Consider the following 24,106-nt stretch of genomic DNA (forward strand, 5'->3'; position numbering starts at 1 on the left):
GTCAGAATTGATTTTTGTTCGACGCAAGATTAACTGAGTCTCAAAAGATACACATTTCAATTACGCACATTGTCTGAAATTCCCCGAACAGATCAGATACAAACATTAGTCAGCTAACTAAATATTTCGAAATTGCGGCACGTCCAATAATGTTAAGGGGAAAACCTAAGAATTTTCTCGTAGGAGTGTAGGGGATGTTGTTGTGTGTGTTTCTTATTTGTTATTTTAATTATTTTCATCTATCTTTTTTTTATATTTTTATACGTGTATTAATTTGCCGGCAAACATAAAGACGACAGCAACTGTGACGCTGATGAGTGCGTCATAAAATTTCCTAAAATCAGCGATACAAATTTTGATAATTGATCAAAGCGTGGCATGCACACGCACACGCACAGTCGACACCAAAAGAATTTCTGTTCCCGACGCTTGTTGGTGTCTTGCGTGTTGCCCTTTTAATTATTTAAGTGCTGCAGCTTAATTTATACGATCAATTTTACTCACCTCATTTTGCGAAGGAATGATTGAATGCTCTAGCGTTGCGATTAGGCGCCTAGAAAACTTTCTTGGCTGCCAATATGTATATTTAGAATACTCGAATCAATGGCTGCTCGCTCAAAAGCTACCCTATAAATATAAATGAATCTGCATACAAATAGGTTAGCATTAGCACACATATTATCGTTCAAAAAAATCAAATAATGGCTGGTTGTGAGATGTACGTGTGCAGAATATTTATTGATAAATTTTAACAAATATTAGCTGCTGTTTCTTGAATGAATGAATGAGTGACACAAGGAAAACGGCAATTTCCTTTTTTGGAATATCGATTCGGAATATTAGTCGTAGCCGTCAAATAAAAATCTATCAAGATTGAAGGTTCTTCACATCTACTAGAAGAGTAGTCACAATATATTCATTGGCGTCTTTCGGAGCTTGGTGTTCGAGCTAATTTGAGAGTGAGATTGAGATTGCCATATTCACGAGATGACTCCTCTTAAGTTACCTATTCAATTCAGTCAAGTAGAATGAATGCCTTAGCAACGAATATAATATGAGTATGTAGCTACTGAATTTCAGTTCAATACACAGAGCACTCTTAAGGTTTTTTGTATATCTATTAAAGTCACACACATACTTCCCCAACAAATTCCAATATGTAATGCAAAACATCCTCTCTAATACGATTTGTATTTCTTTTTATTTTGCAGGTGGACGAGTGAAGGGACTTCAAGGCCAGAGCCATGCACAAATCCTAAACATGGCTGTCAAATAACTCAACACGAATACACAATACTAGAAATATAGTAAGAAATATAGAGAAAAGCCCCACAGATCGAAAGCAACGTCAACAACAAATTACGTGGAGTGGAACATTTTCAAAGCTCAAATTTCCGAATAGCAGCAAAGGGGACAACAAACAAATTAAGTAGCCAAGGAGTTGGCCAAGGCGGCGCCTGTCAACCGCCTTAAAGCAGGCAATAGTTTAGTTTATTTGGGATCGGGTGGCAACGCCGCAAATTAACGGCTTGAAGGCAAGCAATTGATGACACTACTTGGGCCTAGCGCCCCTGGCATGGCCTTTATGATGAAAAAGAAAAAGTACAAGTTCAATGTGGAGGTCCAACTGCAGGATCTGGTCGAGGTGGCCCTGGTCAATGAGGTGCTCTTTGCCAAGATACGTCTACTGGACGGTGGCTCCTTTCAGGAGTACAGCAGTCGGTAAGTTTAACCCATATATATATATTTTATTTTCTTGAAACTATTATTTTAATAAACTATTAATAGTTTAAGACAAGCCTTCCTGGTCCCAATTGTGGTACTATTGATAAAGTTAATATGATTACATTTGAAAGATGCTTTAAAATGTATATAATCAATTTGAAATATATGAAATCAGTAGAGAATCTTAATCGATAATTTATACATCTAAATAGCTATCGAAACACCTTCAATTTCTAGAAGTTTCTTTTAAAATCATACTCAGAAGATCATTCTTATTTAAACTTACAGCGAGGAGGTGAAGAATCATCGCGTCGAGTGGAATCGTAGCTTCGAGTTCCTGTGCAAGATGAGCGCCAATGCCTCGACTGGCGTTTTGGATCCCTGCCAATTGCGCATCTCGATACGTAAGGAGATGAAGGGCGGTCGCAGCTATTACAAACTCGGCTTTATCGATCTAAATCTGGCCGAATTCGCTGGCGCAGGTCTCACATCGCGCCGATTTCTGCTCGAGGGCTACGATTCGCGCCATCGCCTGGATAACTCCATGCTGAGAGTTAGCATTAAAATGCATATGCTAAGCGGTGATATACTCTTCAAGGCGTGAGTAGTCTAATCTTTATATGCATATATATATTTCTATGCTGATGTTACTTTTATTTCTTTTGCAGTCCCACGCCTAGCCTGAAGAGCAAGCCGAGCAAAGCTACCGCTGATGATCTTGTTAATGATGGCGCCTGCAGTGGATTGCAAACGCCAACGGCTACAGCGCTCTCCAGCATTGGTGGTGCCAGCAGTGGTGGCTCCGCCATTCCCCTGGGCGGCAGTGGCGCCACTTTGGGCGGCGTTGCCATCCCAATGACTGCGCCGGGCACACGCCCCGCCTCCAGCACAAAGGAGGAGGGTAAGAGTCAACTTTCAATTAATTGCATTTAAATTAGTATATATATTTTTTTGTTTTACTAGTAGATCTCGACGTACAGGCAGTGATAGCGGCCATTGTCACAGACTCTGGTCTGTCCGAATCCTCGGAATCGGGTGTCACGTTGACCACGGATAATCTGCAGCAGCATGTGATTGCCTCGGCCAGTGCCACCACGCCAGTCACCGGCACACAGACGATGCTCGGCCTGAGCGTCATTGGGAGCAACAATTATGGCACCACTGGCGTTAGCACCAGTGCTGCGGGTGGCGGTGTCGTCAGTGGTGTGAGCGTTGGTGGTGGTGTGGCCGTAGGCGTTAATACCGCTACGCTTATGGAAATGGGACACTCCAGAAATTCCAGTAATACTAGTCAAGTGAGCACATTCATATAATATTTAAAAGCAGTGGTCGCTTGCACATTAGAATATATATAGAAAAACATAATTAGAGGTAATAACCCACAAAATATTATATTAAATTTGTATAGAAAAATATCTTGAAGGTGTTCTAATTGCACAGTGACCAATGTACAATGTCGAAGTGAGGTATAGAAAACTAACGATATTTTTGTTCCCTTTTAGATGTCAAAAGGTTCGGGATATAGTAGTTTTTCGCACAGTCAACATTCGAGGCAGAGTTCCGAGGGAGACTCGGGGCATGCTAGGTAAGTAGCTAACCAGCGCCAACAACAACAACAAGAACTGAAACCATATACCATTTAGTCATTACGTATTGCTACAAATTTGTATAAAGCCTTGACATTGAATTTAATTTGTTTTGCTCACAATTCGCGACGACTATTTAATTTACATAAATAACCTTCTATTACAACTATCTTATAAAATATTTGTTATGCTCCTCTACACTATATGCGCTATATATGCTAAAGCTCTCTATATTAAAACAGTTGTGTGTAACCTTCAACGAAATACACACACACACACACACACACACACTATTTACATAAACACATTTACACACATGACTAGAAACTCTTTTTCAATGTTTACTAAAATTACTTAATACACAACACTGTTAACACAAAAACACACACATACATTAAACGACACACACACATCACAAAATCTTTAATTTATCTTATTACTTTCCTAATTCATTTATAATATTTGCATAGTTAAGTTAGCTTAGTAGCAAGTGCTGCAAATTATAGAAAATAGTCATAAATTTAGTATAGTTTTAAAACTAGTTTCTAGTCACAAATGGTTCATTTAGGCTCTTATCATGTACTTAAATTAAAATCACAACTATTTTCTAGCTATCGATTCTTAACATTAGCGTCAACCACAAATTTTCATTGTTAAGCAGCAAAAATGAACATTTCCCTCTCCCTGTCCACACATATATTTGCAAATAAGTTCTCGTGCGTAGGCGGGGTGGGTGGTATACGTATGTGTGTATGTATGTTTTTGTGCATCTGCACAATGTGAACATGGTTGAGGCAAGAGCATTGTTTACTCAATAGAAATGCACAGCCGATGACTTCATCGGGCAACTCAGCTGGCGTCATGATGAGGCTCTTCAAAGGTCACGCTTCACATTTTGACATTTTATCAGATTTGCTTCGCTGTAATTAACGCATTTTTAGCGTTTAACCTTTAATATATCTGCTTAACTTGTTTTTAGTTGCACAATTTAAATAATAATACCAAGCATGGTATATATACCCATTTATATTTGTAAACTGAATTTGCAACTATTTTTTGCAATATAATAAACTGTGCTTCAGAAAAACAGTTCAAGCAGTTGCTGCTAGTTAATATGCAATTACATAATCATTGTGGTCGGTCGCTTATACGGGGTATAATATTATAAAACATAACATTGGCATAGCAAGTCTAAACATCGATTAGCGCTATATTTGTGGTAATTGCATACTTTGAAAATGTATTCCTATTGCGTTGAACATCTCGCAAACAAAGTGTAGTGCCCTACATATATATATATATATATATATATATATATATATATCTATATAATTATTAACATTAAAAATATCGATTAAAATACAAAAATAGTCCCTGCTCGCTCCATGAAAAACAAATGAGAAATTAAACTCCAGTTTTAGCAATTAAACATATATTACATCAAAGCATAAACTAAATGATCAGGCTCGTTCTACATTTAAATTAATGCATTTCACAATGTTCTTTTGCTTTTTCCCACATTTGGTGTGGTTTCGAACTAACTTTGAAAGTACGCCTAACGGAATTTCCAAAAGAAATATGCTCATCCACAAAACCTGCTAGAGTTTATATATATATATAAGTACTATTGCATATTTGGTGTTAGCTTACATAATAATTAACATACTTAACCTGGTTCTTCTGATGGGCATTTCATAATCTGGTCTTACTTTAAAGTAGCTTAAGCGTTTTCATAAGTTAGTTTTTTGGTAAATCATATTTTGTTTTGGCTAATTTTGTTTAACACTTTTTGTTTCTTCTTCTTTTATAACCAACATATGTTCTGTATATACTTTGAATAAATAAATAAACAATAATCGGGTACATGGCCAACTAACCAACTGTAAACTAAAACATATTAACCTTCACGTAAAACCTTACAAATTACAAATGTCAAACAAACAACGAACGTCGCCCAAAAACGATAAAAAAAAAACAAAAACAAACATACCTCAGTCGATTTAGAAAATCCGTTTCTCTACTCAATAGACTCAATCAGAGAGCTATAAATGCCATGAAATTGAATATACCAGCGTTGAGGCAAAAGCACAATGCAGAACAGGTTCAAGGCCTCGGCCTGGGCCTCGGTCTGGTGCAGGAGCATCAAGTTGGCCCCGCTGCCCCAAAGACCCAGCCGGCCGAGCATCAAGTGACTGTCAGCCTGAGCACCACCATCGAATATGTGAGCGAGGAGCTGCTCTATCAGACGCCCAATGCCACAATGAATTCCAGCGAGCACCATGTTGCCGGCTACGAGGACTTCCGCACGCCGATGGCTGAGATGCCGTTGCCGCTGTTGCTGCAACAGCGGAACACACATTATCAATACGATAGCGGTGACACAAGCTCATCCGATGAGTATCCGCATGAGGACTCGGGGGACAATGACTCGGGCCTCGAGGAGAACTATCACACTCCGCGTGTGGCCAAAATCAAATCCATGGAGAATTTATCCATACTCGAAATGGAATTTCACAAGGCCTCCATGGAGCTGGATAGGAATTCGCCGCGTCGGCTCAAGCAGCTGGCGGAGCATGCACAAATACCCAAAATGAAATCGCTCAACAATCTCTGCTTCGACGATTACTCTGAGGCGGCGGTGCGAGCGGAGTTTCAGCGCATACGCGATCAGTCGGTGGAAGAACGTTTGCGTATTCAGCAGTACAATCATCTGCATATCCATCATCCCCTGCATGGCTATAATCTGCGCAAGAGCTCCACCGCATCGAACGGGTCATCGGGCAAACTGTTTGTGAAGCATCAAACGCATCAGCATCAATTGAAGGTCGGCAATGCCAAGTTCATTGGTCAGGATGGCGGCAGTGATAGTCCGCTGCCCACAAATTATCCGATACAAAAGATGCGCTCCATGGGCACCATACCCGATGTCCTTGGCGAACGCATCGAACCGGATCCATTTCTGACGCCCACCTCCGAACGCCGGCCGAGCTTCAATCGTCTCATACAGTCCGCTGACAAACCGGCCCTGGGCACCAGCTATGTGAATCGTTTGCTCACCTACGATGCTGTCGACTCACCGGCGGACAATTTCACAAATAACGCATCGTTCATGTCACGCACGCCATTCGAGCGCGCCTATCGTCGCACCATGTTGCAGGGCACCTCATCCACGCCACTTTCCAGCGTCACACAGGAGCAGCAGCAGCTAATCACCCAGTCACTGGTGCGGCCACATTCCACGAATGCTGCCTACGAGCTTATGAGGTGCGTCGCGTTTTTCATTTGATATCCATAAACAAAACAAACAAAAAACAGAAACTACATATTTAACTAGTTGAGCAGTCCAACGTTGCTCGTTAAGCGTTAATCGTTAATCGTTAATCGTTACTCGTTAATCGTTACTCGTTGCTCGTTGCTCGTTAAGCCTGACTCGTTAACGTTAACGTCCTGGAATTGAGTTTAGTTCAGTTCTCATTTCACACACGTTCGCTTTTGTCGCGTCCTGGCCCTGCAAAATTGTTTATCATTTTCTTTACCGTCTCTCTCTCCCTCTCCCTCTCTCTCTCTATCTCTATCTCTCTCTCTCTTGCTCATTTGTTTTGTTTTGCCCGTTGTTTTCTTTCTCTGTTTGTGTTTTATTGCGTTTCGTTCAAGTTCAAGTTTCTTTTACTAATCATAATCCCCCGGGTTTAGTTAGACTTAAGCTAATTTTAAGGCTATTATGTATTATATATGTATTTGTATATTAATTAACCATATCCCAAAGGGCTATATCACTGGGATTGGTCACCCTATTGTACAGATAACAGTTGCCACTGGTTCTACACTTACTAAGCACTCACAAGTTGAGGACACTCATTTAAACGCTAGTTTAACATGGAGAACTACCACTAAATTATACACCCTTGGAAAGGGTATTAGAATTATTTGAAAAACTTTTTTGTTTCTCAAGATATCTTAACTAAACACAATCCTTATATGTTGGCAACATTGGACTACTTTATCATCCCATAGCAAGAATTGGTCAGGCAGGACTGCAATTTGGGCTTTTATTGCTATAATTTCCTTCTGTAATGTACCAAGTTGACAACTTAATTAAGAAGCACTTAAAATTTTGATTGCTTCAATTTTCTATTTCCGACTACTCTTTGTCTGACGCATCTCTTCTTACCATCCTTTCCTCAGTCGGGCTGCAATTTGTGCTTTTAGGTGAACACTGATTGAAACTGGAGCAAGGATGTGTCCACACTCTTGTCGTGTGCCGCTTGTCTGCTGTTGAACTTTTGTTTAGCAAGTGACCTTCGGCACATTCTAAACTCTACCTTGGCCCCCATTTCATTTGGCTAAAAACAACTGTTGAAATTGGGTTTGCCTGCAGCTTTATACATTTTAGAATAGCTGCTGCCTCAACTCGCAGTTGACAAAGTTATATTACCAATTCGTCTTTGCGTTGGGAGTGCAATAAATTTGCTTAGCAGCGACTTACAAGTTAGATAATACAAAACGCAGGCTAAAATAACACAAAATAACAAACAATCATCAATATCGTATTTTGTGTGCCTTAAAAGTAAACATTTTTGACGGAAAAAAATCCAATTGAATTGGTTTACCCGCTAGTGGAGCTGCTTGATAGTTTAAAATTTAATTTAATTTTGAATTTCAGCAAAGGTTTTTGCTGTGCAAAACGCGATTTAAATAAACTTTGAAGGGCTACTGCTATTTTAAAATAAATAATGAATAATTTGTATGCATTGCTATTGCATTTGATTTGATTGCGTTCTCTTCATTTTTAACTTGATTATTAATATTATTTGGTACACGCAAGACACACCAGACACACACACACACACACACACACTCATGTATACCCACCCCAACATATATATGAAAAACGCATAAATTAAAGAATCAAATGCTTTTTTATACCAAAGTGCCAGCCAAGTGAAAAAGGCTGTTTACGTTTCTTGAGTTGAAAACAAGCATACACTGTATACACATATTTACCATATTTACGAATGGTATTTGAATACTTGTAATTAACATTGGGATAATTTACTCATCAGTTTAAATTGTGCATATTTTGCAAATGTGTGTTTTTTTTTATTTATATTTCTTATGTCTTCCGATATACTAAATGCAAACCATAAAACGCTTTGATCTGTAACTGTGTCTATGAAATAATCCAAATCGAACCTCATCAAATGCGTGAAACAAACAACAGAAGCTTCAGCGGCGTGCCTCGACGCCTCTTCGACAATACCGGCAACAGCAACAGCAGCGGCAGCAACAGCAACAATTGCAACAACAACAACAGCAACAATAGCAGCAGCAACCGGCAACAATCGACAGCAGCAGCAGCAGCAGCAGCAAATGCTGGCAGCTATGCGCTGGGCCCCAACTCCTCGCCGTGCGGAACACTGGCCAGCATCCACTCGAATCACTCGGCATCCTCCTCGAACGCCAGCAATAGCAGCAGCAGCGGCGCCCTTATCACCTTCCAGTGCAATCCGAACAGTAACCAAGCAGCAGACACAGTTGATGGCCCAGCACAGCAGACGCTGGTGGGTTCACCCAATGGACATGGCAACAGTCCCAGGCTGGGCAACGTTGTATCCGGAGATGCGCTCAGCTCGCTGGCGGCCAGTCCAACCGATGCGTGCAGCATACGCTCGAATCCATCGGCTGCCTCATTGCTGCTCTCCACATCCGCTGCCGCAGCGGAGGCATCCGCTCTCACCTCGGCCACAATGATGTCAGTCTCGGGCGCAACGCTCTCACCGCTGGCCACCACACAGATCATACGCCGACCCAGTGTCACCATGATGTGGGTTCTCTTTCTACATTCCAAACGATTTGTACTTAGTTGCCTGCCTCATTGAAACTATTGTTGTCGTTGTGCTCGTAACTCAATTTGACACCTGATTGTCCCATTAATATATAATAGAGCTGGAATACTTATGTGGCGTTCAATACAGTTTTGTCTGTCCGTAAAATCAAATACCAATCGAATTGTAATTTGTTGTGTAGATCAATATATATCTGTTTGTAAAGCATTTCAGATGAAAATTATATATAGATCATAAACATGCAATAAATATTTCAAAAAACACTTACAATTTATAGCCCAACAAATTAATAATTACAGTAAATCAATGAGATATTGTACAGGAGATATTGTAAATTATAAAAGAGGATGCAAATAGAAAGAACAGATTTATTAGGCTGAAAATTGCTTCCTAATTACAGTAAAACCTAGAGAATAGCGACAATACTTAAATTAGACAATTTAAATATCAATGAAATCAGCTAAATATATACACAAAGTTAAAACAGACTTCGCCAAGCATGTAATAAACTTAAAAGATTTAATAAACGAAATATAGTTGTCTTCGCCAGAACAGCTCTATTATATATAGCTCTATATATATATTTATGTTTATAATTTGTAAAAAATATTTATTATGAATATTTGAAATAATCATTGTGTAAATTATCGTCGAATATGTATCTCTTATCAATTACAGAGTTATTGTTTATTATTATTTAATAATTGTTATGTGATATCGCAGATACAATAACCTATTTTTTAATTTGTTAATTTATATGCTTATCAAAATGGGTATTTTTCCCACTTATTTGCCACGCAGTTTTATGAACTACTAGCTTTTAAATTATTAAGTGTCTCATTCGTCCATCACTTTTTGTCAGCAATATTCAAATAGCTTTAAGCATAGTTCACCGATACACGCACACAAATATGCATTGCATTGCATGGCATGGCCAGGTTCGATTGCCTTCCATTGTTGTTTTTTGTCCCCCTCCCCTCCACGTTGCCCCATATTGTGTGTACTAATCAAATGGGCTCACCCAAAACCAGAGAGCAACGCGTATACTCTTTTTTTTTTTGTTACTCTTATTTTTAATTTATACATAAAATTTATTTTATATTTGTACATTCTTATTCGTGTTGTCATTTTAATTTCGCAGGAATCCCAGTTCCGGTTCGTTAGTTATAAGTGAAACAGGATCTCTAGATCGGACGAAAAGCAGCGGCGAGAAACGCAAGAAGGGCGCCCTCGATGATGGGCCCCGAGTTTCGGACCGAGTCGAAGAGACGCGCGTTAATCCCAACTCTTTAATCGATGAGATATTGAAGGATACGAAGCTGGATCAGTTGGGCGAGTCAGCAGAGAGTAAGTTAATGGACTTATTAATGGCGTATTTAAATTCAACTTTTTCCATTTTTATTTGCTTAGCATCCGGCCTACAACTGTATATAGCGCGCGATGGCACCGCCTCTTTGGGCGGACATGAGGTGAAGTCGAATGTGCGGGCGGGCGCCTTCAAGCAGGTCGTAATGCAGGATCGGAGATAGTAGCGATTCAACGTATCCTGTGTGTCTGTGTCTGTGTCTGTGCGCGTTTCGTAAAATGTATTAGAAGACTAAAACAAACCCACAACAAAATGAAAAGCAAAAACAAATACAAAAACAAAAATAAGATGAGTTTTGAAGTATATACATAAATGTAATGATTAAATTTTTACATGATATCTACTTGCAAGCTAAAAGTGAGAGTAAACATATATAGTACTACCTATATATGAGTATGAATATGGCATGTATGTCATGTCAAAAGTACACTACTATAAATGTAACTAGCTATATATATATACACATATATACATATATATGCCTATATACCGATATAAATAATGTGTGTGTGTGTTAAGCGTTTTGTTAGAGGAAAACTAGAAAAACAACAGCCACCCATGCCTTACAACACAATGTTAACAAGCGGGTCTCCCGCTGTGGAGCGCTGTGTGTTAGCATTTTAGGTTGAGCTGTTTGCTGTTTGAACTTCTGGAAGTTGTTGGGCTTTCGAAAGTCGGTTTCGACTTATATTTTACATCAAGATAATCATTGAATTGTATTTGCACATTTTTATTTATTTTTTAATTGTTTAACAGCGTCCAACACACTTCCGAAGTCAGTCAAAAACTAACACAAAATTAATTGTATATTGTGAAAACCAAAAATGATCTTTTGAAATTTACTAAGAGAAAAAAGCATTAAATTTCTTGCACTTTAAATGTATATAGAAATTAGATTAAAAGATAAATAAATAATAATTACGTACAATTTCAAAATTAAGGAAAATACTTGCAACCATAATTAATTTATTGCTTCCAACATAAATAGAAAAAGAATAATAGAAAATCAAAAATTCTCATTAGTCCAAGACAAAATGCAAATTTGCTTGCCACGCACAGAAATACGCATACACAATTGAAGAAGAGAATCAATAAACCTTCCGTTGAGCTATATATTCACAAATGCCATAATATATGTACGCTGCTTCCATTTGAAAAAAAAAACTGATCAAAGAAAACGATTAGAAGAAGACCCACAGCGAAAGTTGTATCCAATTGAAATTGCTACGCAAATTGTTTGCAGCATACAAGAGTTCACAAATTATTATTATTATGCATATTTTGGAGAATTTTTTGAAAGTAAAGTTTGCATTTTGCTTTTGAATCTTAAATACATTGATAATAGTATTGTTCATTTTGGTTAAATTCGATTCTTTGCGAGTAGCTAGTAATATAAATGCAAACCATTTTTGTATACTTTTACAATTATCCTCAACATTTCAATTCTGCAACTGAGAACTTTTATGTATAAAATAAAAATACAAATTTGTGTTAACATTAAAACTAAAACATAAAAATCAAAATGCAATTAGTTGTTAGCTTAGGTCTTAGTTCTGTAATGATGAGTGTGTAAAATTGCTTTAGTTATTTTTTGATAATTTGTAAAAAGTGAAGAGATACAAGCCAGGTAGCTCGAGAGCTAGTTTTTTAAATTGTATATGATGAAAAATAAAACAACAAAGAAAAAACAAAACAATACAAATGGTTGATGGTCAAGAGTAACGAGCGAATCAAATATTGTTGGTGATATGTGGCCAAAATTATCCATTAAACTTCTCTTGCAGTAAATAAATATTTTTATTGTTTTTAGTTAACATTTTCTTCTTTATCAATGCACAGTTCAATATTCAATTGCTTGGTTGATAAGCCAGCTTTACATGCAATAATTACAGTATATAGTCTGATCAGATAACTCAACTGATAAGCTATTTATGGCCAACAGTATTTGGTTAGCTCAACTGACAAAGTTTGTGAACATTTTTGAGCTGATCTTAAGATGAAAGAAAATTAAAAGTAAAAAAAAAGAAAAATTAAAATAAAAAGTACATATGTGAAAAACAATTACCAATAAAGTGAAAATCTAAAAATTTCTGCAATTTTTTATTGAATTGATTGGGGCAATCTCACAGCTGATCCTTGACAAAGCGCAAATAGGTGCCGCCAGCAGCAGTTAGCACAAAGGCCCTTGGATCGAATTTCATCTCAGAGAGAGTTTTGGTGCAGGTCTCCACGCGATAGTTTTTAAGTATGTAGAACAGACCCACCTGGTAGATTAAGGCAGCACATGCCGATTATTTATAAGATAGGCAGTCAGTAAATCAAACTGAAAACGCACCTTTATCTCCAGCAGACCCAATAGTGTGCCCAGACAGCCGCGAGGACCAGCGCCAAATGGCAAATAAGTCATGGGCTGATGCTGTACGCGTTGCTCCGGCGAGAAACGCTCCGGATCGAATTTCAATGGCTCCGGCCAATACTGCATGAATAACAATATTTGAGATTAGTTTTCAAATTCAGGCTTCGAAATTAGAATCATTATATGTGATGAATATGAGTTGTAGTTATCCAAATCCCACCTGCTCATCGCGATGCAGTCCCAGCACAGATATATAAACCGGTGTACCAGGCGAAAGGCGCATGGGTAAGCCGCAGCTCCAGGCGGACAAATCATAACCTGCTTTCGAGTTGCAGCAGCGATCCAGGAATGCAGTAGGCGGATAAAGTCTGAGAACCTCATCCACCACCTGGCGCAGATACGGCAGGCTGCTAAGCGTCTCATAGCCCAACTGATCAACAGTATCACTCTGTGCTATCGCCTCTTTCAACTCCTGCCTGAGGCGCTGCTGTATGGCCGGCTGTTTGGCCAGCTCGTAGAGGCCAAAAGTGATCGTCGAGGAGGAGGTATCGAAGCCAGCCAACAATAGAAACGCTGCCTGGGCCACAAAGAAATCACGGCGATGCACCACGCTATCCGGCGGCTGTGTCTGCTGCAGCTGCAGAAATATGTCAATCAAATCATGGCGCTGCTCCCCGCTGGCCGCCCGCTGTTCCATGGCCCAGTTCATGGATTGACGCATGAAACGTTCATACTCCTCCGAATACAAGTGAGTGCGCAGCTGCCTGGAGCAGCGTGGAAAGAAGAACATGGTAAAGAGATGCAACAGGCGCTTGGGACGCGGCTCATTCACCTCCACGCACAAGCGACGAAACTCTGCGTCCGGCTGCCGCAGACAGTTGGCGTCCAAGCCAAAGGCCAGCGAGGCTATGATGTCCGTGCTGAATAGCGCACTCAGCTGCTTGACCTCCAGCTCCAGCGTATGTCCATCTGTGTCACTGGCCGCCAGCTGCCTGGCCATATGCTGCTCTAGCTGCTGGCCAATCTTCTGCAGCAGTCCGTACATATGACGCACCTTGCCAGCGGCAAAGAAGGGCGCAAATATCTTATGCGTCTCGCGCCACACCTCGTACTTGGAGAAAAACAGATTCTGTGAACCCATTGTGTCGCCAATGGCATCTGTGGTCTCAAAGCGACTTGAGAACTGTGCAAAATCCTCGACCAGAATGCGTTTAATCAGCGCCGGCTCGCGCAGCAGCAGCGCATGATTGTGAAGCACGTGAATGCCGAGGTAGGCGTGGCCCTTGGCACACGGACTTTCGTACAGCTCACGGAACTGATCGCCAAAGCAGCAACAGCTGCGCAATAGACGCCACACATTGCCCACAAAGGGCGTGGCTGGAATATAAGGAACACCTCGGCGGTGCCAGTGGCCAAAGTGCCAGCGTTGCCACAACCAAATAAGCAGAAGAATCCCCACAAGAAAAGCTATAAACATTTTGCTGCCTGCGATGAGCACAATTAAAAGTTGACTAAATATAAACTAACATTTTTCATTCGTTGAATGCAAGCAAAAATGCGAGAGAAAAATAACAAAAGCTGTCAAGCGATAAGAGTGCAGCGCAGTTGGGTTATCACAATACTCTCCAGCGACTCAATTACTCAATTACTCAACAAGTAACGCACACCAGACAAATGTGTCGGAAATTTCGAATTTTCGAAATTTCGAAATTGCTCAAACTAATTATGTTCGAATTTTTTACTCAAAAATTGATTAATTCATAATCTATTAACGCCATTCGAAATCCTGTATATTATTGTTTTTTCTTTCTTTATCTGCAGTACCCTGTTTGAAAATGAAAAAAAAAAACACTGATTACTTTTATGGGCATACAAATATGCAAAAGTATGCACTGTGAATCAGCAGCGTAAATAAAATACTGCATAATACTGCATGGCAAGTGCATTTAAATAATACAAATCCAGAAATATTCTGAAAATAATACAAATTTAAGAATTGTTCCAATTGCATTGAACACACCAAAGATTTTGAAAAAATTGTAAAATCGTTTCTTTATTTTACCCTTAAGTCATAGAATTGTAGGCACTATATGCTGCTTAGCATGGCGCTAACTGCAGTTGCAGCTGCATCTGTTGACGGCTTTCGGGCTGTTGGGAGTCTTAACTTTGTGTTAGACGTTTAACAATTACATCCGTTGCATACATATAATAAATCTGTCCCCCTCGCGGGTGGCGGTTTGTACAATTTATAGCTGCAGTCTGTGGTCAGGAGCAGCAGCAGTAACCAAGGGAATTGGGTTTGTTGTAGCAATGGGTTAAATTCATATCACGACCAGCAAAAACGGTTAGGAGCCATGCAGATTGGGATGCTGGCCGCTGGTGTTCTGCATTGACTTGGCCACCTCATCCTGCATTTTGCTGGGCGGCTCCGAGACGATATCGGTATGCATGGACAGGTACTTTAATTTATTTGTTACAGCTGTGAAAAAGTTTAAAATTAAATAAAGTTTACGTTTTATGTTTCTTATATAGTTACCTGGTCGCAAATCTATAAGCGAACAATGCTGATCCACCCAGAGAAAGGCTGTGCGACGCAACTCATCCAAACTGGCGCTGGATACGGTCGACGTGTAAGAGGCTAACAAAGGCTCCAAGATGAGACCCAACTGGAACAAAGTCAGTTGTTAATTAGTAGTGCAGTGTAAATAGGAATCTGGTATTGGGCAACTTACAATCCAGAACTTCCAATCGCTCATTGTCTTGTAGCGCACATAGACCTCATAAAGCTGACGCACATTCTCCGTGCCCTGGCGTGTCACAGGCGCACCATTCGCCGGCAGCACAGAGTGCAAATGCCTAATGGATGGAAATTAGTAAATGCCTAATAAACAACTTATTTATTTGGACGTACATCAAAGAGTTGTTTAGCGAATCGCGCTCCATGCGCAGTGCTTCGATTTTTTCCTTGCGTACGTTCCGCTCCTGTCGCAGTTGTTTGATGTGATCAGCGCCCTTCTGCAGCATGGCCGCCTTGCTCAGCTTGGCATTCGGATTCTGCTGCAGCTGCGGAATGAGCGCGTGCAGCGTATCGAAGCCATTCTTAATATTATAGCGTCTCTTCTGCTCCGCATGGATGTGCCCTGCGCGCCTTTGTGTATCGCGTGGCTGATACTTAAGGCTGCTCGGCGACAATGGCGAATCCTGCGAGTCGTGGAACGGCGAGTCCGGCGACAGGCTCAGACTGCTGCCCAAATTGCTGGTGCCTTGACTAAAACTGAGCATCTTCGAGCCGGGCGGACTGTGCAACGCCGGCGCAGCGATCGTCACGGGCAACGAGGCCGACTTCTTTGGTGAGTGGTGCTGCGATGGCAACGGCACAGGCACCGACAACGGCGGGGTTGCCGCATTGCTAACAGCATACAGCGATTGCGTCTGCTGGTTGCTGTTACTGCTGCCGCCTCCGCTGCTGCTGCTACTGCTGCCACCGCTGGCTATGGCATGTGCGGAAGAATTTGACTGATGCGACTTGTTCGCTACGGCGGCCTGCAGGCGTGTATCTACAGTGTGAGAACAAGAGAAGCAATTAGTTGATGCACTGTACTAGTCTTACATAAGATAACAGCTGGTATTTAATTCTACCTAACTGACCTATTATTTCTATTTTAAGAAACTGCCTTTGTCAGACTGGAATTTGCACTCATTTAACACATTTCTCTATAGACTATTTTAGAAATCCGGAAACTAATTCTGATAATGCACCATCTAGATTGATCAGTTGATAATCGCTCAAGCAAAAAAGCTAATACATAAAGGCGAAGATTTCTAGATAGATAAACTTACTCGACGTCAGCAGTTGGGCTAGAGTGCTATTGAGCATGGGATCGCTGGTCGCCTGCTGCATTTGTTGTGTGACGAGCAAATTGCTGCAACTGTTGCTTATGTTACCATGTCCATTGTTGATCGGCGAACCGCCGCCGGCGGCAATAACTGTGTATGAGTTGCTGCGACCCCGTGCCTTGCTTTTCACATGATATTTGGGCATGGCGAACTGTTGCTGCTGCTGCTGCTGTTGTTGCTGTTGCGGTTGTTGCTGCTGTTCGTGATGGATGAGCTTGGGTAGCGATACATTTAGGGGGAGACTATTTGAGCGATGCATCTCCTTGGGCAAGATGGTTGTGTTGGGCGTTGCCCAGGAGGCAACGCTGACGGCAGGCTGCTGTTGTTGCTGCTGCGACTGTTGCTGTTGCGATTGCTGCTGTGGCAACAGCAGACTGGCGACAGTTTGTTGTTGCATCTGCAGATGTTGCTGCTGCTGTGCAGTGTTCGCTTGTTGCTGGCGTGTCAGCTGTATAAGTTGTTGTGCGCTTAGACCCAAGCCCAACGGCAGGGACTGTTGCATCTGCAGTTGCGACTGCTGCTGCTCTTGTTGCAAATAACTTTGTTGCTGCTGCTGTTGTTGCTGCTGCTGCTGCTGCTGTTGTTGTTGTGGAACGCGTGGCATATTCAAAAAGGTGCCGGTTGAAGCTGACTTTTTAAACTGCGGGTATGGTTTGTAACTAATTGAATTGTAGGCACCATCGCTTAATAAGGACATCATGTCTGACTGATGCGGTTCCACTTTGACATTAAGTTGCTGCTGCTGTGGGGCCAGCTGTTGTTGCTGCTGCTGCTGCTGCTGTTGCTGATAACTATCCGTATAGTTGTTCAAGAAACCTTGTGTATTGTAAGCGTTTTGTTGCTGTTGCTGTTGCGTAGGAAAGTGCAGCCGCGGCTGCTGCTGCTGTTGTTGCTGTTGCAATTGTTGCTGCTGTTGCTGCTGTTGTTGCTGCTGCTGCTGTTGGGGCGTCTGATACGCCTGCAACACGGCGCCGCCACTCAGATGCTGCTGCTGATTCTTTTGCTGCTCGGCCAGCATCTGCTGATAGAGGTTCGTCTGGTGCAGCGTCGGCTGTGCCTTGTCGTAGTTGTGCGGCTCCCGGCGGAAAGGACGCTGCGTATTCTTAGCAACACGTCCGTTGATAACGCTTTTGCTGGAGAAACTGTCGCCGACGGAGCAACGATTGCTGCTATCATTGCTGCCAATGGAACCAAAGTGCTTCACTGTATGCAATCGCGTCGCCTGACTATCGCTCAGCAGTTGCTGTTGCTGCGATTCGTTGACCGTTTGTTGCGCTTGCCTCGCCGCCGTAAACTGTTGTCCAATGTCGCCGTAGCCCATGTTACCAATGTTGGGCGTATTCAACCCCAGCATGCTGGCATCCACTTGAGCATTCCCACCTCCACTGCCTCCGCTGCTGGTGGCCACCACATCCATCATGTTGTCGCTGGTGTAGAGCGTGTGCGGAGCGCCAACAATTGCAGGCAGGCAATAGTCGTCGCCCTTAAGCATATCCGCATCGGTGCCCTCCTCGGGCACAGGTGGCAAACGCGACGAGGTCGTGGTGAGCAAATCTATTGCAAAACAAAGACATCATTTTTATTAGTAAATATATTAAAGTACACATATGTATATATATAGAAAATATACCTGAGAACGTAATATCGATATCATCTAAATTCGGTTGCAGCGGTCCCAGACTTGGCTGTATAAAATCCGCAATGCCTGCACCGCGTGCTGTGAATATTACAATAAACAAATTAGCCAAGCGTTTTGGTTAATTAATTTCAAGCTTAGGCACTTACCGATCTCTCTGGAATCGGGAAAGGGAAATGGTACATTTATTGCCGAGAACAATGTATCTGTTGTCCAGTCGTCTGGCATTAAGTTTCTATCGTTCAGCGGAGACCATTCCAAAAAGTCCAATTCACTTTTCTGCAAAAGGGATATTGAAGTGAGAAAATGTTTAGCGCTATCTTAACAGTATCATAACTACAATTAAAATTACTGAAACGGGTATAATAAAGGTATTTGCTTAATTGCGTCCGTCAAAAGATTATATAGTCTCTGTAATCAATCTCTTTCACATACATAAAACCAATTGCTGTCTTTCTTTTATCGCTATAATCTCATTACTCATTCAAATTTTATTATGAAGAGCTTGTTCATTTTTAATGTTTGTCATTTGATTTTTGTGATACAGCTTTTATTTAAAGTTCAAAATCTTGTTTCCTTATTTTTATGTCTCCTAGTGATATGTATGTTATTAAGTAATTTAATTATTGGACTCTCAATCTTACACTACAAAGTGCTCAGCTAACAGATGCATTTGCGGTAATTAAATGACGAATACAACTTTTGCATAGAGCGAAAATCGTTATTCAAAATGCGTCTCGAATCTGGACTTTCCAATCGCTTGAGATGTTACTGAAATCGAGCTGCATCTCGATTATTATGTGCTTTCTCGTGCAGGGCATTTTGGTCTCGTGCATTTTCAAGACATTCTTTCAATGGTCTTTGAATTACATCCTGGCTGTGTCTTTTATGCAATTGAATGCCAATACTTGGATGCGTCTACATCAGCAGTCTCAGCTAATCTTGCTGCAGGGATTGAGCCGAGTGGCCGCCAGACTTTAAGTTGATAGTCTGGACAAGCTAAGTTCCCATTGGCATTATCTTTGGGTCCTATTGTGCCTCGATTGTGTAATAACTGTGATATTTTATTCGAATTCACAGCTGGTTCATTCGACCTTTCTGGGCTTCTATGTGCGGCTCGTGCACCTCCTTGGTAACTCAGCTGGAACAATATCTGTGTGCCAGTAAAATATGTCCGGTTGAAGTGGCCCACAATCTGCATCTGAACGATAAACTTCGGCGAATTAGCCAGCAGGAGATGGTGAATATGTTTGGCGACGCTTTAGTGATTCCCGGATGCTCTTACACGAAAATGCTACTACCACTGAGATGGTTGACACCAGTTGGCATCTATATATGTATGCGAATGTTATTCAGCGACTTAACTGAAGAGTTCAATAAACAGTTTTTAGTTTAAAGTTTAGCAAAACTGATTGCAACTGGCAGAAACGTGTGTAGCAAGAAAAAAATACAAAAAAACAAACGCTCTCGAATTGGTGCAAATCTTTTACTAAAATCTCCCTTTTCCGTTCCAGTCCGCTAAATTTCGTAGAATTTTGTAAGCGATGTGAATTTCAATTCCGCCGTTACATTTACATATACATTTCACTACAACAATGCTTTTAATTGCTATTGTAAATTGATAAGGACAAATTGACATTTATTTTTATTTTTTTTTTTTTTTTTTTAAAGAAAGGCAGACACTAATTACTCACAAAATTTAAATGTAAAAAAAGGTGTGCTCACAATATATTTATTTAAAATATATTTATAAGCTAGTTTGCAGTCCTGAGAACGGCAAAATAATAATTAAATAATAAAAATTGTTGCAAGTGCGTGTTTATTGCATTTTCATATGTATGAAAATAATTATTTCGTTTTGAAAGCGGTAGCTTAATGGCGTGCCTTATCAAAACGGAAATCATTTGCGCTTTCGCATATTGGGAAACTGAAACTTAGTTCGCTTGTTATAGACAGGACATGATAACAATAATAATTATCCTAGAAGCACACTTCAACTATGTAATTCATTAAAGCAGCAATTAACTTAAGTTTTGTTCAGCGATTTCATAATGTTTTGTTCCTCCAATTCATAAAAAGCTTGATATACGAATTAATAGTGGGCACGTTTGAATACGACCATTTCTATACATTATTAAAGAGCATAATATTTCGGATAAAATCTCACTTCAGCTGATTGAAGCAGCAGTTAAGTAAAAAGAAATTGACTCAAGACGCGCGAATTCAGTTACCAGATGGACTTAATGTAAAGTACGCGCAAATTTTCCGCTCATAATGAAATCTGCATTACGGCGTGGAAAACTTTTGAAATTTATACACTATCAACGTTTTCTTGGACTAACCGATATCGATTACTCAAAAAGTGCAGAATGCTATGTGATCAATGGAAATTTGTGTTCTTATTCCATTCAGTTGCTTATGCAGATCATTCAGATAGCTTGCTTTTACAGTGCGCTCGTAGGACGCATCGTGGATATGAGTTCGGAAACGGGAAACGAATTTCATCACATGTATATTTTAACCGCCCCAATCACGCAGATATTAGTATATATCTGGCTACGTTTCCAACAAGAATCGCAGCGAACTCTTCTGCAGATAATAATTCGATTAGCCTGTCGTCTAAATGTTAATACAATGCAATTGAATTGCCCTCGTTGGCATTACCGCTTCTGGATAGTCATCAGCCTGTTTTATGCTTGCGATATTGTAGTAGCTCGCTTTTACTGGAACATTACTCACGATTTGGGCTATCATGTCATCATGCTGGGCTACATTGTTCTGCTTGTGCGCACCAACTACATCATCACGTGCTACACATCCCTCGTTTATGTGGTGATGATCTTGCTTCAGGCACAAGCAGATCAACTTCGCACAGTTCCACTTATATCACCAGAGGAACTGGCCAACAATTTGAGCATTCACGATGAGCTAATTTTGATCTGTCAGGAGGAGATTGTACTGGTTTTTGGCATCGCTTTGATATTTCTTTTTCTATACACTGTACTGGATGCAATATGTGTATGTTATATAGCCACATTGGAGCAGCGCTTTTCGCTAGTGGAAGTCCTATTCGTACTTAGTTGGATACTACCAATTTTCTGGTCTCTTAGTATGCCTCTGATAGTCAATTCAGTGGCCAAACAGGTGAGTAGCAAATTACTTTAGATGCTATTTTAATTTTAAGTATTACATATAAATTTCTAAAGGTATCATCAATTTTGCATGGTGTTGTTCTTCTTATTTCAAAAGTTCGAGTTCAGGTCAGCTATGCGTGTCATAGTTTGCAATTGTGTTCCATTCAATATGAACGCGGGTTGGTTTGTGGCTTCTGAGGCCAATCCCAACTACAACGACGAAAATATACAACAACAACGGGAGCGAATTCGCAAGACGACGAATGAAAAATAAAAATAATAATAAAAATAAATTAAACAATAAAAACGACGAAAGCGTGAAATTAAGAACGACGAAGTTTTTCAGCAGTGTGATTAACTGAAATTAATTAACTTAAGTAAAGATGGCAACTTTTAATGACTAATGCGCCAATTTATATTCGAGGGGGAAGGAGACAGAGCCAATAGAAATCGGTTAAACGAGTTCAGTGGTTTTAAAATTAAGTTAAAATGCTGAAAATATGCCGTTGCAACACGGCGTTGATGAAGAAGGCATCAATGAAGAGATCGAAGAACACGAGCATGGAGCGAACATCATTGAAGAAACCGATCTGGGCAGAAGCATCAATGATGACCGAGAAGCAACAGGGATGGTAAAAAACACGGCACGTCGAGTAACGAACGAAGAGCATAACGATGAAAAACAGTTGTGCCCTGCTATGAAAAAAAATGAAATAAAATAAGTGTACTGTAGTCGAGTGAGATCGACTACGATTTACCCTGAACCCAGTTGTTAAATATATTCTAGTTGTATTTTAAAATTTCCCTTTCAAAGTTTTGCACCAAAATGTGAGCAGGTCTGCAAGTGCGCGCTGCCGACATGCACGTGAATATTCATACATATACATACATGTATACGTACACACAATCGTAACGGGGTAACGGGGCTCTGCAGAATACACAGAAAAACAAATCTTCGCTCGCGTCTGTTATCATGCCATCTCTTTCTTACGCATGTGCACGCGTATTTATGCATACATAAAATGCTTGCGGCTGCTGCTAACTTGGGTCTGATGATCAATAATAGCAGTTGATCAATAATATTAATAGAAGATTCTGCCTTTAAAAGTGTAGCATTTATTACTATCGGAAATTTACATGTATCGATATTAGAGAAACGTAGGCAGTTATCGATCAAATAAAGCAAACTTGATCTGCGCCTGGTATACGAGATCCTATATTCCAAATTTAAAGTCTCTAGCTCTTATAGTCTCTGATATCTCCTGCGTGTCATACAGACTATATCGACTCGGCTGTTGACCCTGATCAAGAATATATACTTTATGGGGTCGGAGATGCTTCCTTCTGCCTGTTACATACAGTTCCAGTTGAAATGCGAGGCACTGTACATCTGCAGAAAACCATTATAACCTTTTTACACATTTTTAATGAGTTCAGGGTATAATTAAAAAGAAGAGTGTTCGAGGTTAGTGACGAAAATTATGTGTTGGACTGACAGACAAAAAGTAATTTTTGCTAAGAAATCGCTTAGAGGCATTGCCAAGCTATTTGTGTTGAGTGAAAAACATTTGAATTCGTGGCAAGCATTGAGGAATGCTCTTTTGAGTTAATTTAAATCAAGAGTGTCAAACAAATACACATGCAATTGAGCGAGAATGAAAGCTTTTGCATCTCGTCGGAAAGTTGAAGATATGCAATATGGGATCGATGGAATTAGCGAACTTTCAATAAAAAAATCGATTCTATATGGTGCGAAGGACTATTTTTGAATTATTTTGAAAAAAAACTGAAAGGCTGAAAAATTGTATGGAAATATGAGAAAGAGTGAGGAATTCGGTAAAGCGAAAACGATTAAAGCTGTATGAACGGAAAAAACTAAAATTATTGTTTCAATTATGATGAAATTAGACATTTTTCAAACAAGTGCAAAAATAAAGACAGGAAAAATGTTTTAAGTGTTAGCAACTCGGACAACAACAAGCTGAAATGTACGCGTTGTGAAAAATAAACATTGGGTTAACATCAAAAGATGTTCTGTTAAATAACATGAAGTGCGCAACATTGTTTGAAGAACGGATTTTTCCATGTTCCACTAGCTGAAGGAAGTATGCAATTTACGTCTTTTGTAACCCAAAGTCTATATCAATTTTGTAAGACTCCGTTTGGTCTGTCAAATTCGGGAATATTCCAAATACACATCAATGCAACTTTCAGACCGCTTACTCGCATATTTATTTTATTATTATTAATATTTGCTTTGCCATATTTAGAGTTTTAAATGTTAAATTAAATGAGTACGGGGTTGAGCTAAATTTGAAGGAATTCAACTTTCGGCAAACGCGAATCCAATTTGTAAGGCATATTATTAAATTTCCAAAGCTGTACCCAACGCCACTAAAAAAGAAGCAGTTTTTAAGTTTAAAACGCGGCAGACACTTAAACAGTCGCACAGTTTTTTTTGAGTCTTACTGTATATTTTAGAAAATTTGTCCACAGCTGTACTCTTATTTCAACTTTTGACTGATATGACTGTGTTGAACATATAACATCAAAAGTATGA

The 24,106-nt window shown here is 40.1% G+C and overlaps 3 protein-coding genes across 10 annotated transcripts in view; 1 reads left to right on the forward strand and 2 right to left on the reverse strand.

Annotated features, from left to right (window-relative positions):
- The window catches only part of LOC6567077 (protein FAM102B), a 51,353-nt gene extending 39,137 nt beyond the window's left edge, over nt 1–12,216 (forward strand). Inside the window, exons 3-11 of one of the 8 annotated variants that reach the window (XM_032739633.2) lie at nt 1,212–1,722; nt 2,014–2,325; nt 2,394–2,626; nt 2,689–3,020; nt 3,228–3,310; nt 5,340–6,575; nt 8,533–9,135; nt 10,299–10,504; nt 10,568–10,755. In XM_032739633.2, the coding sequence (XP_032595524.2) occupies nt 1,547–1,722; nt 2,014–2,325; nt 2,394–2,626; nt 2,689–3,020; nt 3,228–3,310; nt 5,340–6,575; nt 8,533–9,135; nt 10,299–10,504; nt 10,568–10,686 (3,300 nt within the window). In that variant the 5' untranslated portion in view covers nt 1,212–1,546 and the 3' untranslated portion in view covers nt 10,687–10,755. Of the gene's footprint in view, nt 1–1,211; nt 1,723–2,013; nt 2,326–2,393; nt 2,627–2,688; nt 3,021–3,227; nt 3,311–5,306; nt 6,576–8,532; nt 9,136–10,298; nt 10,505–10,567 lie in introns of all 8 variants that reach the window. The other 7 variants (XM_032739632.2, XM_032739634.2, XM_032739635.2 and 4 more) reach the window with 7 other exon arrangements.
- A 375-nt stretch (nt 12,217–12,591) lies between these two features.
- Nucleotides 12,592–14,387, reverse strand: LOC6566855 (probable cytochrome P450 6t1). Its single transcript, XM_001993479.3, has 3 exons — nt 13,100–14,387; nt 12,859–12,999; nt 12,592–12,787 (listed from the first exon to the last, which is right to left on the reverse strand). The coding sequence occupies exons 1-3, from the start codon at nt 14,354–14,356 to the stop codon at nt 12,647–12,649; spliced, it is 1,539 nt and encodes a 512-aa protein (XP_001993515.1). The 5' UTR covers nt 14,357–14,387; the 3' UTR covers nt 12,592–12,646.
- A 518-nt stretch (nt 14,388–14,905) lies between these two features.
- Nucleotides 14,906–24,106, reverse strand: part of LOC6566856 (protein WBSCR14 homolog) — a 33,626-nt gene continuing 24,425 nt past the window's right edge. The window contains exons 5-11 of the mRNA XM_001993480.2: nt 18,562–18,691; nt 18,407–18,493; nt 16,720–18,330; nt 15,791–16,436; nt 15,612–15,735; nt 15,416–15,545; nt 14,906–15,358 (exon numbers count right to left, since the gene is read on the reverse strand). Coding sequence (XP_001993516.1) covers nt 15,225–15,358; nt 15,416–15,545; nt 15,612–15,735; nt 15,791–16,436; nt 16,720–18,330; nt 18,407–18,493; nt 18,562–18,691 — 2,862 coding nt within the window. The 3' untranslated portion in view covers nt 14,906–15,224. The remainder of the gene's footprint in view (nt 15,359–15,415; nt 15,546–15,611; nt 15,736–15,790; nt 16,437–16,719; nt 18,331–18,406; nt 18,494–18,561; nt 18,692–24,106) is intronic.

Source organism: Drosophila grimshawi, unplaced genomic scaffold (assembly GCF_018153295.1).
Source record: "Drosophila grimshawi isolate 15287-2541.00 unplaced genomic scaffold, ASM1815329v1 contig_1377, whole genome shotgun sequence".
Classification (NCBI taxonomy): Eukaryota; Metazoa; Arthropoda; class Insecta; order Diptera; family Drosophilidae; genus Drosophila; species Drosophila grimshawi.

What these genes read in the sequence shown, in the direction of transcription:
- LOC6566855 (XM_001993479.3), bottom strand. Translation starts at nt 14,356, where the DNA reads ATGTTTATAGCTTTTCTTGTGGGGATTCTTCTGCTTATTTGGTTGTGG. An exon ending in GACTGCATCGCGATGAGCAG is followed by an intron (nt 13,000 to 13,099) that starts GTGGGATTTGGA and finishes TTATTCATGCAG; the next exon opens with TATTGGCCGGAGCCATTGAA. An exon ending in TGGGTCTGCTGGAGATAAAG is followed by an intron (nt 12,788 to 12,858) that starts GTGCGTTTTCAG and finishes TTAATCTACCAG; the next exon opens with GTGGGTCTGTTCTACATACT.